Here is a 16641-nt window from a genome sequence, read left to right as displayed (position 1 = left end):
AGCGATGCTGGATTATAGAGACGTCTGAATACTTTGGTCATCACTGGAGAGTTTTTTTTTTGAGAAACAATTGAGTCATGTTGTAAGGATAAAGTTGTATTACTATTGGTTTGAAGTGCTACTGTTTCAAACTAAAGTCATGATGTTATGAGAAAAAGTTGACATATTATATCGCTACAATATATTATATTACGTTTCCCAAAACAGCTTTCCTCAATTACTATGACTTTATTCTGAACCTTATTGCAGATTTTGGACTTTTTTCAGGAAATGTTAGAAGATACTGTGTGTCCTGAAATATTGCAATTTTTTCTCATAATTTTACAGCTTTTTTTCTAGAGACATGACTGCATTCTCAAAATACAGGAAATGTTATATAGTTCATGTTTAGTTCATGCCTAGAGTTCATTCTTTAAATATGAAAACTTTATTCTTAAAATATTACGACTGGTGTGTTTTGTTTCATACATTTTTGAGTGTTCCAGAATTATGAAGACTCGTCGTTCATTTAGTCAGGCAACGGCAACGCAGAGAAAACCTCAAAGAATTATGCAAATACATGCAGAAGTATCTCATTAAAGCATTCAAGGAATCCCCGTCATACCTCAAGGACATTGGAAGGGATTTCGGAGCTGCTTAATTTATTTTTTACTCTCCGGAGTCATTTTTGATTCAAGCTCACTTTTGTTGGCATATTAACAGTTGATCGGTCGGTCAGTGGAACTGAATCATTTTAAACTCAGCCTGCAACGACTCACAGAAGCCGTAGAACGGTTTTCTCGAGGCGTCATCCTGCTCTGTCTGCCTCCTCCCTGAAAAAATTACTCAAACAGATGGAAGATTGAGGGCTTTTTTTCTTGCCGGCTAATCCACCCCTGACTGAGCCTTACCCTCGTTAAAGAAACCCAACACTGATTGAACCGCCTGTCAACCCCCCAAGTCCCGACAAAACCCTCTTTGTTGTCGCCTCGCTGCTGTCTGTCTGTCTGCGATCTGCTCCTCTATTAATAGTAAACGATGCAGGGGAAAGGCAGCGGCGGCGTGTGCTCAAAGGTCGAGGAGCAGTGGAGAAGCGTCGGCTCGCACGGGCGTCTGCAGCAATACACGACCGGCAAATTATGAGAATGGACTCGGATTCGAGGATGAAAAATGCATCGGGGTCGTAACGGTGTTTCTGCCGTGTCTGGCTATTAAAGCCATAGCCTCTCGCCCTGGGCTTCGACGAAGCTCCGAGGTTTTAGGAGTCAAATTCAAAACGGGCTGCAGAAATAGCAAAAGGCATCTTTGCTTGCCCCCCGGGGTCAGAGTGGTGTGTTTTATGAATGCCACACTCAGAGGGGGTCAAGAGGAGAGTCAAAGTCCTCCGAGGCCATGTGAGTAGTTTAATTTGACGGTGGATTTTGCACTGCTGCCCACGGCCCTGGCTGCCCACAGAACGTGCGGCGATGCTTCAGACCAGCACCACTGTACACTGAGGGGCTCAACCTTTTAGGATGTAGCGCCATAACACTGCTGTGCAGCCAGGAAGGGCTGCTAGTCTGACTGTAGATCACGAATTACAAATTATTACCAATCTCATCCAACCAATAGTCAAACTGTAGACAGTCTTCAACATGCAACAGGCCAGACATTTTGACGTCTGTCACAGTAGGAGATGCACAGGCGTTAATAAAACATTAACAATGGCTCTGTTCTGTCCCAGTAAGTCATGCCAGTGTGACGCAGTGTGACATGAGCTTTTCCTACTGTCACATGTCAAAATATCTGAGGTGAAAAAGACCTGAAGAGAAGCTGTGACCGTCTTAAACCGATAATCAGACTTTTTCTTTAAACAACTCGGGTCTTATTCTTAAAGATAAGACCATTATTTATCAGACCATTATTTATCAGTCACGGTGTTTCTGCCGTGTCTGGCTATTAAAGCCATAGCCTCTCGCCCCGGGCTTCGACGAAGCTCCGAGGTTTTAGGAGTCAAATTCAAAACGTGTTACACTGTCCTCGCTAAGTTACACTGTCCTCGCTAAGTTTATCCCAACAGCAGAACAGTGTATTGAGATGATCTAAAACACTTTATTGCAGAGGTATTCAGCTAAGTTATAGTACTTATTTTTGGAAACAAATCATCTCATAATAAAAATCTAAATATTAATATGGCTAGATCTATCATGAGAAAACACACCTCGTAATTAGCAATTTTCAGTTTTAAAATCTACTCACAATTAAGGAAAAAGAAACAAAACTTGTGCTCCAAACCAAAACCATGTCACATCTTCATCAGAAGATGAAGTTTTCTCAGTTGTAATGGTACTGCACATGTTTAAACTTCCCATTATTTCTAATAAGGAAATACCCTTCCATGACTTTTTGGGGGGCAGTTTTAAATCCCTTTCTGATGGTGAAATATCAAAGGCCTTTTTATCAAAATATTCAAAAGCAAATGTTTTCCATGTCTTATGTTGGTCAAATTTAAAGATATTAGATCTTTGAGGTATCAGAGCCAGACTTTAAAACACTTGCCATGCATAACTTTTGCATGTTTGAATATAAAGTCCTCCTCAGGCAAAGTCTTTTCAACTCCACTGTCCCATTTTGCAGCACAGGCGTCCTGTTGAAAATGTATAGTTTATGGGGTTTACAGACTCTCGGACTTGTCAAGGCTCCCCAGAGCCACAGAAAACCTACAGCTCTTGTCAAAGTACTGCTCCTCAAGATGAGTAAAGGCCCCTTTGCGCCGTGCTGTCCCTGATTAAAGTCGACAAGAGTGAGGGAAACTTAAAATCTCTGGTCGTCAAGCTCTGAGACGAAATTCAGACAATGTCAGAAATTTAGGACCAAATTCTCACAATGTGATTATTATCATATCTGACAGCCTCCAAATATCGTACAGCATGACCATTACATGTGCTGACCTGGCAAATTGTTACCACGTAGTGTACAGGTGCCATAAAGTGACTTTCATTTGTACAATCAGTGGCGTGTATATCCTCCATATTCAAAGGAAAACAAGCACTGTGGAAATGACCTCCGTGTCCTGTGGTGGAAATATAAAACTCACAGTGCGTTCAGTACAGCTGCACGAGGCCTGTGGTCAGTGAGCCTCCACCTCTTTCAATATTACGTGAACACTGTGCTCATTTTTCTTCAAAGGACTTCACATCTTCAGATCTCCAAACGTATTAACTCATGTCGACCGTTGTTACTATTACATTTTTTTTTATACGTGTGTGTGTGTGTGTGCATATTGTACAATAGGTGAGCAGGTTACTTTACCAGGGGACGGCGGGTGTTCTCAGATTCGCTGCTGTGCCAGCTGCTTATAATTTATTTAATGAATGGCTGAATGCATTTTTCAGTGTGAAATATGCTACTTTTGACGATCATGTACCAAAGGTAATAAAGAATAAATATTATTATGGTATTTTCATAGAGATTTTGATGCTTTTTTCTGATCTAACTGGTCCTTCAGTCCTGTGGAGAAAATTGGTATTGCTTATAAAATTCTCACAATTTTTCATTGTTTTTCCAGTTTGTTGTCTGTGCTGCTGCACTGCTTCATGTTTATGGACCAGTTCTGCATGTTGCTTGTTTACTAACTGTCTTCATAATTGAATTTACTGAATTAAAACCCTGTGATCTCCTGGTTTGAATCATAATCTCAACTATAGTCCTCAAACTCCTGCAGCCGCGGGGGAAACACCCTCTTTAAGCAAACAAAACAGCTCATGTGATAGCGCTTCAAATTGCTTTATTTAAACAATTACTGCGGTTTATATACGTTAATATCCTTGTACATCAGCGATTATACTGTTACAGCCTGGCCTGTAAAATCCAATTTGCCGTTGTGCGCTGGCACATCTGTGTGTGTGCTTGTGTGATCATGACAGTTTGAGGTGAGTAGATCTTATTAAATCCAAGGTACCCCTCCTTCTGGAAGATCACTCCACTATGAGAATGATTGTCTTTGAGGAACTATATTGTTTTAGCCATTTTAACTAAAACAAGCAGATTTCCCCGTTCATTTTTTGAAACAAATCCCTATAATCCTGTCACATATCCAGGTAATCCATTACTCCCCAAATGCTGCACTAAACCCTCCGAGCAGTCCGGACTGCTGCGAGTTTACACACACGGGCAGCCAGATAACAGTGACACGGCACAAACAAGCTGGACTAAACCAAAATCGTCATGCTGGCCACGGACTCCACATGCACCGTGATGAGCTGCAGACAGATTTAGCCTGAATTTTAATTTAATAGATTGGAGTGGCTAGAGGCGGCGGCAGATGTGGTGTTTGGCAGCGAGTGTTCAAACCCAGAGAGTTGTGAATAGAGGATATGAATAAACCACAGCCTGGGTGCGTGGGCGTGTGTGTGCGTGCGTGTGTGTGCCTGTGATCTACCGAGAGCGTGGTTGAAGGTTAGCAGCTATTTGAATAATAGTGTTTTGTAGCCGTACGCTCATGCTTTATGTGAAGGGTTCGGCTTGGTGTGGAGTGCAAATTGAAGCAAAGGCATTATCAAGACAGCCCGTGTGTTAAGTCTGTATGTGCGGGGATGTTTTTGCGTCAGTCGGAATGTTTGAATACATCTGATGGTGGACTCATCTGGGCCAGACCTGTTGTTTCCCATAGAGGCCCTCCCACGACAAATCAGCATTAGTGTTATTGTTACAATCATATATATTTTGGTCGTAATGTATTACTATCATATTGTTGTTATTCTATTTTTATGTACTTTATCCAAATGTTTTTTTTTTTTTTTTTGCATTCAAATATACAGTATATGAAATATCATGTTCTTATTGGCTCTCTTTCTGATAATATGTGGTAAGTTCACCTTCTGCTGGTGGTTTTGAGTTGTGTGCAACAACATGAGTGACGTGACCTCTCGATAGTTTTGCGTTGTTTTTTTTTTTTTTTTATGTCAGTACGATGCTTCTCCTCAGCCAGCATCCGGCTAGCCTGGTTTAAGTATGAGTTATCGTATTTCTCTGTGGAAACAGACATAAAAAAGTGTTTCACCAGAAAGAAGAGCTCATCTACTGAGGATGCTCTCTCAGCAGCTGCAGCCACACAACAACAATCAGCTATTGCTGAAACAGGAACTAGTGTTGATGTTACCACCAAGCCAGCAACCACAGCACAGACAGGTGCAGCCACCGCCGTCTCCATCTCCTCTCCCCTCTCCTCCACCACCACCTCCACCAGGGCCTGGGTCAGTGTTTCTGCCACCAGCAGCTTCCTCAGAACCTGATGGCAGCTGTGAATGTGTTAGCAGCTCTTCTCCCAACCCTCAACTTGGAGAATCAAGCAACATAATTCCAGATGACTGACGGTGGACGAACTAAAACAGCCCCTCCTGGATAGTTTTCCAGTTCAGCTGCTCTGGACCCTGGTTTGTGTACTCTGTGAAAGGTGATGCAGTTTAAGGTTGATGCATCATCTGATTTAATGTTGACGGTAAATAACTGTAAGAACTCTTTTTCTCTGAGCACTGAAGCAGCATGTCACTCCCCCACAAAGCTCATTTACTTTAACCTGCTTTGGAGAAGGACCTGAGCAAGAAATCATCACAATCATGTTAGTGGTACAGTGTTTGTGTATTATTCCTGAACTGTCTTCCAGCTTTAAGGTGGTTAGAATATAGAATAAACTCTCCCTGAGCTTCATGCTGTTGTAGTCCTGGATGATGTGTAGTGCCGTCCATGCTGCTGATGCTACTGCCACAACGTCGCTGGTTTAGTGACTTGTTTTGCATTAATAACTGACTTTGGCCTCAGACTGTTTGAAGGTTTAATAGTGGAGTCAGGCTGCATGACAAAAAAAAATAAAAAATACTTGTGATTGTCAGACTCACACACACATACTTTCCTCTGGGGCTGGGACTGGTCTGGGCAAAGCAGTGACTAATCAACTGTTAGATAATGCATTTTTCTAAATCAAACAACACGGTGTAGACGCTGTTCAGATGTCTCAGTCTTCTTTCATCATCCTGCTGGATGACTGAGTCTGTTTCTGCTGCAGGGAATCTGCCCTTCATTAAAGGAAATGTACTGCCTCAGAGTGCAACAATGTCTCTGCAATGAGCACAGACCAAAAACTGGTTGGACAAGTCGACGATTTCTGCTTCAGGATTTGACACATCGGGCAGTTCAGACCCTAAAAATTTGAGCAGACCAAAGATTTCAGCCAGGCAGGAAAACTACTGAGTTATGTAGCAGAGAAAAGCAAAGAAAAAATAAGGAAATTAAAACGCTGAATAATTAGACCAGTTGACATGAAATGGTGTTTGAAAAGCAATGGGAAAGGCACGACATTCATTCTTTCATTCATTCATCACTTCAAAAATTCATTTCCCAGCCAGGAGTACCACAGTGTGTGTTCCGGGAGGGGAAACGCCCCCTCTCACGGAAATCAACATTATGATCATTTGTGGGTACTCACTGTAATAGAATACAGTGCCAGGCACCAACTGACCAACCACAAGGCAACAACAGACTTCAAATAAATATGTCAAATCATTCATACAAAAGTCAGACTTTTGATCATTTTGTAGGGCCCATCTGAAAAGTACACGTCTATCTTATTAACAGATATAAAAGTACTATAGTTCAGTATGTTACAGTACCATTGAAACTCAATAAAAACTGAGATGGTAAATGCCATAGTGGCTCTTGCATTTTTACGTCATCTTGCCCCTCTTCCTGCATGAGCTGTGGTTGTTTTCTGGCACCGGCACTATGAAAATGGGTTAGGGAGCATGTGTCATTTTTGCCCCGGGCCCTGTGGAGGGGTTTTTCTGGCCCTGTAGTGTTGTAATTATCCTACTGCATGCAGCTACCTTCTATTGCATTGTTAGTTTTAAGCAGGAGCCTGTACATATGAAAAGTGACAATGGGAATGGGGAAGGGAATTCAAAGGGGACATTTATGATTTATGAGGATAGAGATCTTGAAGAATATAACATCTCAAAATGCTAACTCTTTTCTCTACTTTGCTCTCTTTTAACGCTCCCATATTTATACATGTTGATGTGTACTTAAGAGTTGGATTCAGTTTTTTTAAACTGGTCAAAAAAGGTCTGGAAAGTGTGTGTTTTTTTATGCAGTTGAAGCTCACATAAACACACACCTCCACGAAATAAGAGAGGGAGAGAGGGAGGGAGAGGAGGCTGTGAGGGAAGAGAGAGAGAGATAAAGGGGGTGTAGGTCTATGAGTAGAGTGTGTGTGTGTGTGTGTGTGTGTGTGTGTGTGTGTGTGTGTGTGTGTGTGTGACAGAGAGACGGTTCGTTAACAGAGACAGAGTGAGACTCGATGATCCGGGTCCAGGCAGTCTCTGGAGCACTTTACGCAGACTATGGACTTGCTTCGTGGCTCGGCTCTGGGCGGAGCGGCGGGTGTCAGGCTGGGAGCCTCTGACTCTCCTCTCCTCTCCGCTTCATGTCCGCTTCTCCTGCTCTGAAGCCAGCGGAGGAACTTCACCGGCAGCTCCGGAGCAGCGCGGACGGACGGCGCTCCGCCGGGGCGTGTGTGAGGGAGGCGGGGGGTCGATGCGGAGCAGACCGCTGGTGACCTGAACTTCCCTCCCTTCCCGACTGCTTCGGTCAGGACTTTGCACATTCAGCAGAATGCTCCAGTTCTCCAACGGGAAAGCAAACGAGAGCAGCCCCGAGCCGCAGCGGGAGCTGGGAGCGGACGCAGCGGGCAGGATGCGGACTTTGTGCCCGATCTGAGCGCAGCCGGAGAGACGCGGTGTCCGGCTGGATGTGCAGCAGCAAGACTTTCTGCTCTCATGAAGGTAAGAAAAGGGATGATTCATGCAGAACAGCTTTGTAATTGTGGATTTTTCTCAAACAAGAATTAATTTTTTTCTCTTTTTCAAATATTCCTAAAAGAGCCTTAAGGATAGATTTTCTGCTGTCAAAATTGTTGTCGGAATTAACGGAAAGAGCCAGAATAAACGTGGAACTGAACCAATTTTAGTGTTCACTGCATTTCAGTGATTTCATACACTTCTTTCATTTACACCACCATCCACTTTGTTTGTTTATACACCTCCTGAAAGCAAACAAACATAGAGGTATAAGGAAGATCCTCATGGATTATACTTGGTATGAGCTGCGCTGTCTCTCAAGGCGGAAACCAAATGAGCCCCCCGCCAGTTCCTTCTCCAAACTGGGACAGTGGTGCTGAGCAACAAAGGCAGGCTTCTTTAATATAAGCTTCTTTTTTTTTGCAGGGGCACGTTAAGATGTGTGTGCATTTGTCGCAGGATTGATGCCAAAAGACCCTGCTGATAATAACAGCAGTGAGGTCGGGTCACCATAATTGCACTCAAGGAACATTACATAACTTGAACTGCTTGGCCGCAAATCAATGCAATCTGTCAATTGGCTGCCTCTGCGTGGTACCATTTGATTAATCATCCCTACCACCCAGCTTACAACCACTAATAATATATTAGCACCACTTCCTTTGCAGGCACTGTATTGAACTGTAAAGCCATAAGTGCAGCAGCGAAATGAGTTTTATTGATATGTTTTCTTGGATTCGCCTAAATAATGAGCCTTTTGTTCATGAGCCAACTAATACAGCACTGCTATGTACTAGGGATCTCTCCACTTTATTTAAATCTTATGACCTTGTGCACAGTAGCACCTTTTCTCACTGTGAGAGGCCCACATCGATCTTAGTTGTGTCCCCACGCAAGGAATTTGTCTCATCTTATCTCTGCTGACAGGCTGCGTTCATCACCATCCAGCACTCCCCCTCTCCTCCAGCACAGCTAAACTTAATGAATCAAATGAGAGGAATGCAAAGTCCTATTTAACAATAATTAAGAGCAGATAGTTGGCTTAGTAGAAAGCCTCGTGGTAACATCTGCCGCATCATCTGAAACCCCGTCTTTAACCTCTCGGTAATTCCCTGGTGCTGCAGGGCAGAGCACTATCCTGCAGGGCCGGACCGGGTAACAGATTCATGGCGCTCATCAGCCTTCTCCGACGCTCGCTCGCCTCACACCTCACTGCTCGCAAGATGCTTTTGGCTGTCATGTTTTAATCCTTCGAATTTTACCTGTTTTTTTATGCTCTTTTTCTCAGTTTGTTCACGTTCATGCTTATCAACTGGGGGAGGGAAAAAAGTTTGGATCCGCTCAGCATATTTTTTCATTTCAGATTAGACTTGTTACTCGTTTTCCCCACATTTCACCACATGTTTGCTCTCAGTATCTCTTCAAAAAAAAATGCATGCATACTGTATGTAGCACACCTTCAAGTCATTTGTATGCACACTGCTCTGCTCTCCCAATTGACAGTGCCTCATTGTGCATTTGTGGCATAGAAAGGGAGAAGAAATTCTTTTGTCCTAAATGGAAAGCATGTGTTTTAAAGAGGAAAAAGACAATAACTTCCCCGTTATTCTTATTTTGCAACAGGTTTCTGGATCCAAATGTCAAGTCCAAGGAACCAACAGTGTGTGACGTGAGAGGGAGAGAAAGCTAGGGGGAGGACATCCAATGATAGCCCTCCAGTGTGCCGTACATGGCTCGATCAGCGCTCAGTGCCGTGAAGAGAGCTCTACTGATGGTAAAAGAGAAGAGAGGGTGAAAATGTGATGAACTTTGCTAATGTCTCCCAGCTCAATTACAGACTGTGGCTGGTGAAGGAATCATATTGCTTAATGACACCATTGCTCTTGTGTTGGGAAGCTTAGGACAGCGAATTACCAAGGGATTACTCACGACCTTCTTCATCACCAAGATGGACATGGTGGTGGTGTTATTAAGCCAACAGCCAAAATCTAATGACTGCTCTGTTGGATTTTTCAAACCCTAATTTCTTATAATTTTTTTTCTCTGATTTGCTGTCTGTATTTTTTTCTGATCCGTTTGAAATGGAGATACAGTGGCGTTTATGGAACAAGGACTGGGCCTCCTTTATAAGGCCATGGATACCTATACTGTTAGGCCTTCACCTGCAGTTCTCCCGGGCCTCCAACTGTCCCGAGGAGTGCCGCTGTGATCGCACCTTTGTTTACTGCAACGAGCGGAGCCTGACCTCAGTGCCTCTGGGAATTGGTGAGGGCTATAAGACCCTCTACCTCCACAACAACCAAATCAATAACGCTGGGTTTCCTTTGGAGCTCCACCATGTGGCTTCCGTGGAAACTGTGTATCTTTATGGCAACCAGCTGGATGAGTTCCCCATCAACCTGCCCAAAAATGTAAGGATTCTCCATCTGCAAGAGAACAACATTCAGACCATCTCCAGAGTGGCTCTGGCTCAGCTCCTTTGGCTGGAGGAGCTACATTTGGATGATAACTCCATTTCTACTGTAGGGGTAGAGGAAGGGGCCTTCCGTGAGGCAGTGAGCCTGAAGATGCTCTTCCTCACCAAAAACCACCTGAGCAGCGTGCCTATTGGTCTTCCAGATGATCTAAAAGAGTTGCGTTTGGATGAGAACCGGATTGCAGTCATCGCAGAGGAAGCATTTAGGAATGTCACACGCCTGCAGCGCCTTCTGTTGGATGGGAACTTGTTGACAGATGAAGGGATTGCACCAGGGACCTTTCAGGACCTGGTCACCCTGAGGGAGCTGTCTTTGGCCCGCAACTCACTCACGCACCCTCCCCCGTTCCTCCCAGGGGAGGTGCTCGTCAAATTAAACTTTCAGGAAAATCAGATAAACCACATCCCTGTCAGGGCATTCGCAGGGTTGCACAAGCTGGAGAGGCTGGATATTTCCAACAACCAGCTGCAGTCGTTGACACAGGGGGTCTTTGATGGCCTCAGCAGTCTCAGACAGCTTACTGTTCGGAACAACCTTTGGCTGTGCGACTGCAGCATCAAATGGGTGGTGTCATGGCTCAAATCTCTCCCAGCCTCCCTGAATGTGCGTGGCTTCATGTGCCATAAACCTGAAAAGTTCAGAGGCATGGTGATCAGGGAGCTGAGTGCCGAGCTGGTCCAGTGCCCACAGAGCACAGCCACGGCACCCCTGCCAACCTCTTCAGCTGACACTGCTCTGATCCCCTCCCTGTCTTCATCCACAGACTCCCCCCTGGTCACTCAGTATGTTTCCTCCTCCCCTCCCAGGCAACCCTTGCCCACGTTACCCAACCTCTACCCTGTCTATTCAACCAGAGAGGGGGGGTTGAGGACTAAGCAACCTCTAGACCCCCGGAGGGAAACTTTGCAGGTCACATTTGCCATACTGAATGGCTCAGCTATCCACGTCAGCTGGGTGGCTGCCTTTCCAGTCACTGCCTACAAGGTGACCTGGGCTAGGATGGGTCCCAGTCTGACAGGGGACACTGTCAGGGAGAGGATAGTGGGTGGTGACCACCGAGGAATCCGACTGGCTAATCTTGAGCCAAAGTCCACCTATCGGATCTGCGTCATTCCCTTGGATGCATTCAATAATTACCGGCCCAAAGATGATACTGTGTGCACTGAGGCCATGACCACGCCGGCATCCTTCAGCCCTGACAACAACAAAAGACCGTCAGGGCCTGAGCAGGCCACACAGCAGGAGCCCAGCTCGCCTTTCTTGCTGGCTGGGCTGATTGGCGGGGCTGTGATTGTGGTGCTGGTGGTGCTCCTCAGCATCTTCTGCTGGCACATGCACAAGAAGAGCCGCTCGAAGTCCTCCACCAAGTGGAAATACAACCGAGGTCGAAGAAAAGATGACTATTGCGAGGCAGGCACCAAGAAAGATAATTCCATCCTGGAAATGACTGAGACCAGTTTCCAGATAGTGTCGCTCAACAACGAGCAGCTCCTCAAGGGAGACTTCTGCATTCAGCCTATTTACACCCCTAATGGGGGCATCGGCTTTCGAGACTGCCCGCTGGGGAACAACAGCACAGTCTACTGCAAAAACAATGTTCAGGATGCAGACCTTTGTCGCACATGATGATTTTGGAGAGCATCAGGAGAATTTTTACTGACAACTACCCACACTTTACTGGACACTGTACAGTATTAATATTATTTGAAACCCCTATGTCTTGAAGAAATGTAATTTATACGACTAACTGGACGATATCTTTTATATAACATTTGTCTATAAGTTAATGGTTTCTGGAGTTGTGCTGTTTGAGTTCTGTGCACAGAGACCTGTACAATCAGGATTCATTTATTATTATAATTATTAAGTCTGGGTTTCATTTTGATTTTGAGTAATAGTGAATGATTTTGAAGTCATTGTATAGTAACCATAACAGATATGGAGTCCAGACTGTAGCTGCAGTGCATCGTAAGAGTGCTGAAACCAGCTGGTAGAATTCTGTATGAGAAAAGGAGAAAAGAGATGGGCACAAATCTGCCACACTCACCACTAGAGGGCATAGTTTTCTGGAAACCATACAGTCCAACACACTTCTCATGTGGCTGTTTTTAATCAAGTTGTCACAATAATATGGCACATTTCTTTAATTGCCACTCAATGTAGTTGCAAATTATTAGATTCCTGCTTTAGGAAGAGGGCATATTTTTTTTTATAAAAAATGAATTTCTCTCTGCTTCAAAAGGAAATTTAAAGGTCACACTCATTAAACATCCACATGAAGTGGCAGGCTGCAGTGCTTTCACCTGCTTTTCAAGATTAATACATTATCACAGTTAAGGGGTCATGTTGTTAGCGCGAGCTGTGTTTTATGGTGGGTGTCACAGAGTGAGCAGCAAAAAAAGCACATCTGTATGTTTAACCCATTGAGAACCAACTCTTTCCTTTTTGTTCAGCAAAAATAATGTTATGGTAAAACAGTTTATATATGTGCCTTGAAGTTATCAGCTTACAATGTCTTTTGGATCCATGTTTTTTGCACAAAAGGTGTCGTGTATATACATTCAGTTGAATTGTTGTTGAGGAAACTATTGATTATTTATTTACCTCATAACACATTTAATTAAAAACATATCTTCAAAAGTGAACGTCCTCACGATCGGCCCCAGAGTGATCACTGACACAAACTGCAACGAGGAGATGCATGCTGGAGAGCTCAGTGATAAAAGCCGAGGTCTTTTTGGAGAGGGAAGGGTCCTTTGAGGATGACTACTGCAAACTCAAAAGTCAAAAGAGACTGAATTTAAAGTCTACTTAACATAAAACCATATTAAAGCAGCCTCACTGCTGAACCGTGTGAAGCTGTGAGTATGCACATGAGACCTACTTGGCAAAGCTGTCAAACAAAATCTGAATCGGTGGCATATTATGTTATTTTGTACCTGGATGAGGAATTAAAAGAGTATTTAATGATGTGTAAAGCGTTGAAAGTCAGAGCTTCAAATCCTTCATTGATTAGAACATTTGTACTCTCTACAGCGGTCAAATAGGCCTTTTTCCACTTCAGGGACTTAATGACCTGTGACTTAGAGCTTCCCATAACCTGAACCTGCACGAACCCAGTGAGGTCTAAGTGTTAGGTTCTTCCTTGTTTTCCACTATGATTCACAAACCAGAAGGTTTCAGATAAACTGAAAAGGTGGCACAGAATGGTGTCAGACTTTGGCATTTGGTGATGGGTAAAACCAGAAACATCAGTACCATCAAATTCACAGAAGGGCCCAACCCAGAGTATGACGTCAAAAAAGAGGAGCAAAAAGAGAGTTTGTGAGATTGACATTAAGAGTTGTGGCGTTCGCCTTGTTTCAAACCAGCTGTTCCTTTCCTTCCCCCTGAGAGTACCTGGAACTTGGATTTAGAATAATCTCTTGAGCATTTCGGTTCAGTGACTCGCCTCCAAAGCCTGAGGAGTAGAGTGGAAGCAAAAGCAGAACCTGTGGAAATGGGCTCCACCTTAAGTCGTGAAGTTCCTGCAGTGGAAAAGGCCTGAAAGCAGAGTTCAGGAGCATGCCGGGAACATTTTGAATGGGGGGCCCAGAGACCCGGTACTGAGGCCAGTTATGGCAGATAAATGAAGCAAACATTCTCTGTGTTTATTGTAGTCTGTGGGGCATTTTAGCCAAGCCACCAACAATATTAATGCCAATCCATTAATGCAGCGGTTCTTTTTGTAACTTTATCTGCCGTGTCCACTTTTGGAAGCTGAAAAAAGTCAAGTTCCCGTGCATAAACGAATTTGATTTTTATCAACCAATTAAATTGTTCGGAAAACTGGTTGCAAATGAAAATTAAATAAATAAAAAAATAATAACATAGTAGCTACAATTCTTTTTTTATTATATTAACACAAAGGATTTTTTTTATAATAACCATCCCCTTAAGGTTTGTTATTAAATTGTGACCAAGAGAGAGAGACACTTTCGAACTGAGAAAAACAAAACTCATCGGTGAACAAACTATGAAGATGATTATCCAACATGTCTTTGGTGTGTACTGTAATCCTGAGATGCATGTCTAGAAAAAGTTAACAAAACATGGGATGAGCAGTTCTCATAGGGACTAATTCTCTATAAAAAAGTGATCCAGCAGACGGCAGCGTCAGTACTGCAAACTAAATTCCTTCCATTGTATTGGGGTGGATGCAGGAAGGAACAATAAATCTGCATGGCTAGACACTACAGCTGAAGTGAGAACAAAATCAAACACAGATGAAGAATTAAATGTCAAATTTAACAAGAACTAAGAGGTTAATTTCATTCAGAAATCTTGTTTTTTAATTTGAAGATGCGACATTTCCTTTACTTCATTTTTGAGCCTGCCCTAACCCTGACCCATAAGATAGAAAATAAGATAAGATTAATCTTTATTGATTCCATGCAACAGCTATGTTCTTTCTCTGTTATGACACCAGGTTTCAGTGATGTCAGCACTAACAACACGGGATGCTGTTGACACAAACAAATAATTAACTCATAAAATAAGCCTTAGTGTCAAATTCAATTTTGTTACAGTTTATTAAGCTCCTGCATTATTCTTCAAATTGTGTATTTTAAAATACCTGCTCTGCTTTTAAGTATGTAGAAGGATTTGTCCACCCAAATTACAAAATACGGTTTATTTTTCTCACCAGTACCTCTAGCTGTAGTTTTTGCTTTCTTTTCTGTTTTGGTTTTAAGATAAGGTAAGATAAGATAAGTAAAAAAAAAACTTTATTAATCACCAGCTGGGAAAATTCGGGTGTTACAAACAGCAGGTCATGGCAGTTGGGAAAAAAAATAGCAACAGAAATCGAGAAATGTAAGATACAAAATACAAAATAAAAGCAGACTATATATATAAGCAATGACACAAAGGGCTTATGTCAGAAAAAGTATGTAAAAACCTTAAATATATATATATAAAATATACATTGCTGCAAAGAACTGTAAAAAAATTGCCATAAAAACATACTGTCAAGAATTCTGTTGAATTTCACAGATTATGCACAGATTGCACAAAGTGGGTAAAGTGACTACAGCATTAATGATATTGCACAGAGATAAATACGTATGAGAGTGGAAAGAGCAGTATTACAAGGTACTAGTGTATGATAAATGACACATCACTGCAAATTTAACTGTAAACTTAAGACAGAAGCCAATGCTCGACCACAATCATCAGCATGGAAATGTTTTTTACCATCGCAGACAGGGGTGTTGTTCGACTGGCAAGAGAGCAGTCTTGGTGTTTCTGCAGTCAAACAGTATCTTCAGGTCAGACAAGCTTTCTGGGGGTTTAGTCCAATCAGATTGCGACTCATTTATAAACAGCCTCTCAGAGCATTTCACCTACTCACAGGTTGGTCCCACCTACGTTGTTGTTGGCTGAAAAAGATAGATCTCCCACGATCAGTCGACTAGTTGGCTTCTTTTTGGAGTAGGTGATGACTAGCAGTCGTGAATATTCCACCACCCGATACGATAAAGTTGAAAGGAATTTAATTTAATGGTGCTCTTAACACAGAAAAACAATACTATTTACAAGTAACTTCACAATCTTTTAAGTCCTTGACTCCACATTTTCTAATGTGAAAAGAAAAATCGTTTTCTTTTTTCCCTCTCTAATTAAAGTCGAAAATGTATCTTTAAAATTACAGTAACAGTATAAATAAAGAATCAGTTTAGAGACAGGATACTGTACTTCCTCAGTTAAAGTGCCTCAGGGACAAAGGGATCTTATTACTCAGACGTTCTTCATTCTGTGCAAACTGTGTTGGACTGCATTTAATCTTACTGATGGTCACAAATCGGTGTTTCTTGCCAGCGAAGCAGACATCAGATCTTTCTGATTTAGCTCAGTTGATACACACAGTGGCAAGAACAGCAGACGGCAGAAATGGCTGCAAAAATGCTGTAGCTTACATCCAAAACTGTATCTTTAGATTGTCAGTGAGTCATTCCTAAAGGATGATTCTGGTTTATTACTGTATGGGTCTTATTTTTGTAGTTTTGATGTTAATAGCTAAGATCGGAGAAGAATTCAGACAGGCCAAGAAACATGAGCAGACAAGATCCCAGGTTTGTCAAACTCATTTGAAAGAGGAAAATGAACGTGAACAATAAAGTGATTACTCAAAATGTGTGATGTACACATCCATCACCGTTTACAGACCCGCTTCCTTCAACTTTAACACGGACCAACTGAAGTGGTTTTGATAATCTGAATAAACTATTGGTTTGTTTACAACCCGTCTAATTGTCTGAATGCTCATGTTTCTTGACATGCAGAACTTTTCTTTTTAGTCATTTTTCCTCACA

At 42.7% G+C, this 16641-nt stretch overlaps 1 protein-coding gene across 1 annotated transcript; it reads left to right on the top strand.

Moving 5' to 3' along the window:
• The first annotated feature begins 9892 nt into the window (after positions 1-9892).
• On the top strand, positions 9893-11914 carry si:dkey-87k14.1 (leucine-rich repeat transmembrane protein FLRT2). The gene has a single exon (XM_041954396.1). It carries the CDS (start codon positions 9893-9895, stop codon positions 11912-11914), a length of 2022 nt encoding a protein of 673 aa, XP_041810330.1.
• The last annotated feature ends 4727 nt before the right edge of the window (positions 11915-16641 follow it).

The sequence above is a fragment of the Chelmon rostratus genome, chromosome 15 (genome assembly GCF_017976325.1).
Source record: "Chelmon rostratus isolate fCheRos1 chromosome 15, fCheRos1.pri, whole genome shotgun sequence".
NCBI lineage: Eukaryota > Metazoa > Chordata > Actinopteri > Chaetodontiformes > Chaetodontidae > Chelmon > Chelmon rostratus.
This window is presented reverse-complemented; position numbering and strand designations above follow the sequence as displayed.

Bases quoted from the DNA above. Each gene is read 5' to 3' on its own strand.
- si:dkey-87k14.1 (XM_041954396.1), top strand. From the start codon at position 9,893: ATGGAGATACAGTGGCGTTTATGGAACAAGGACTGGGCCTCCTTTATA.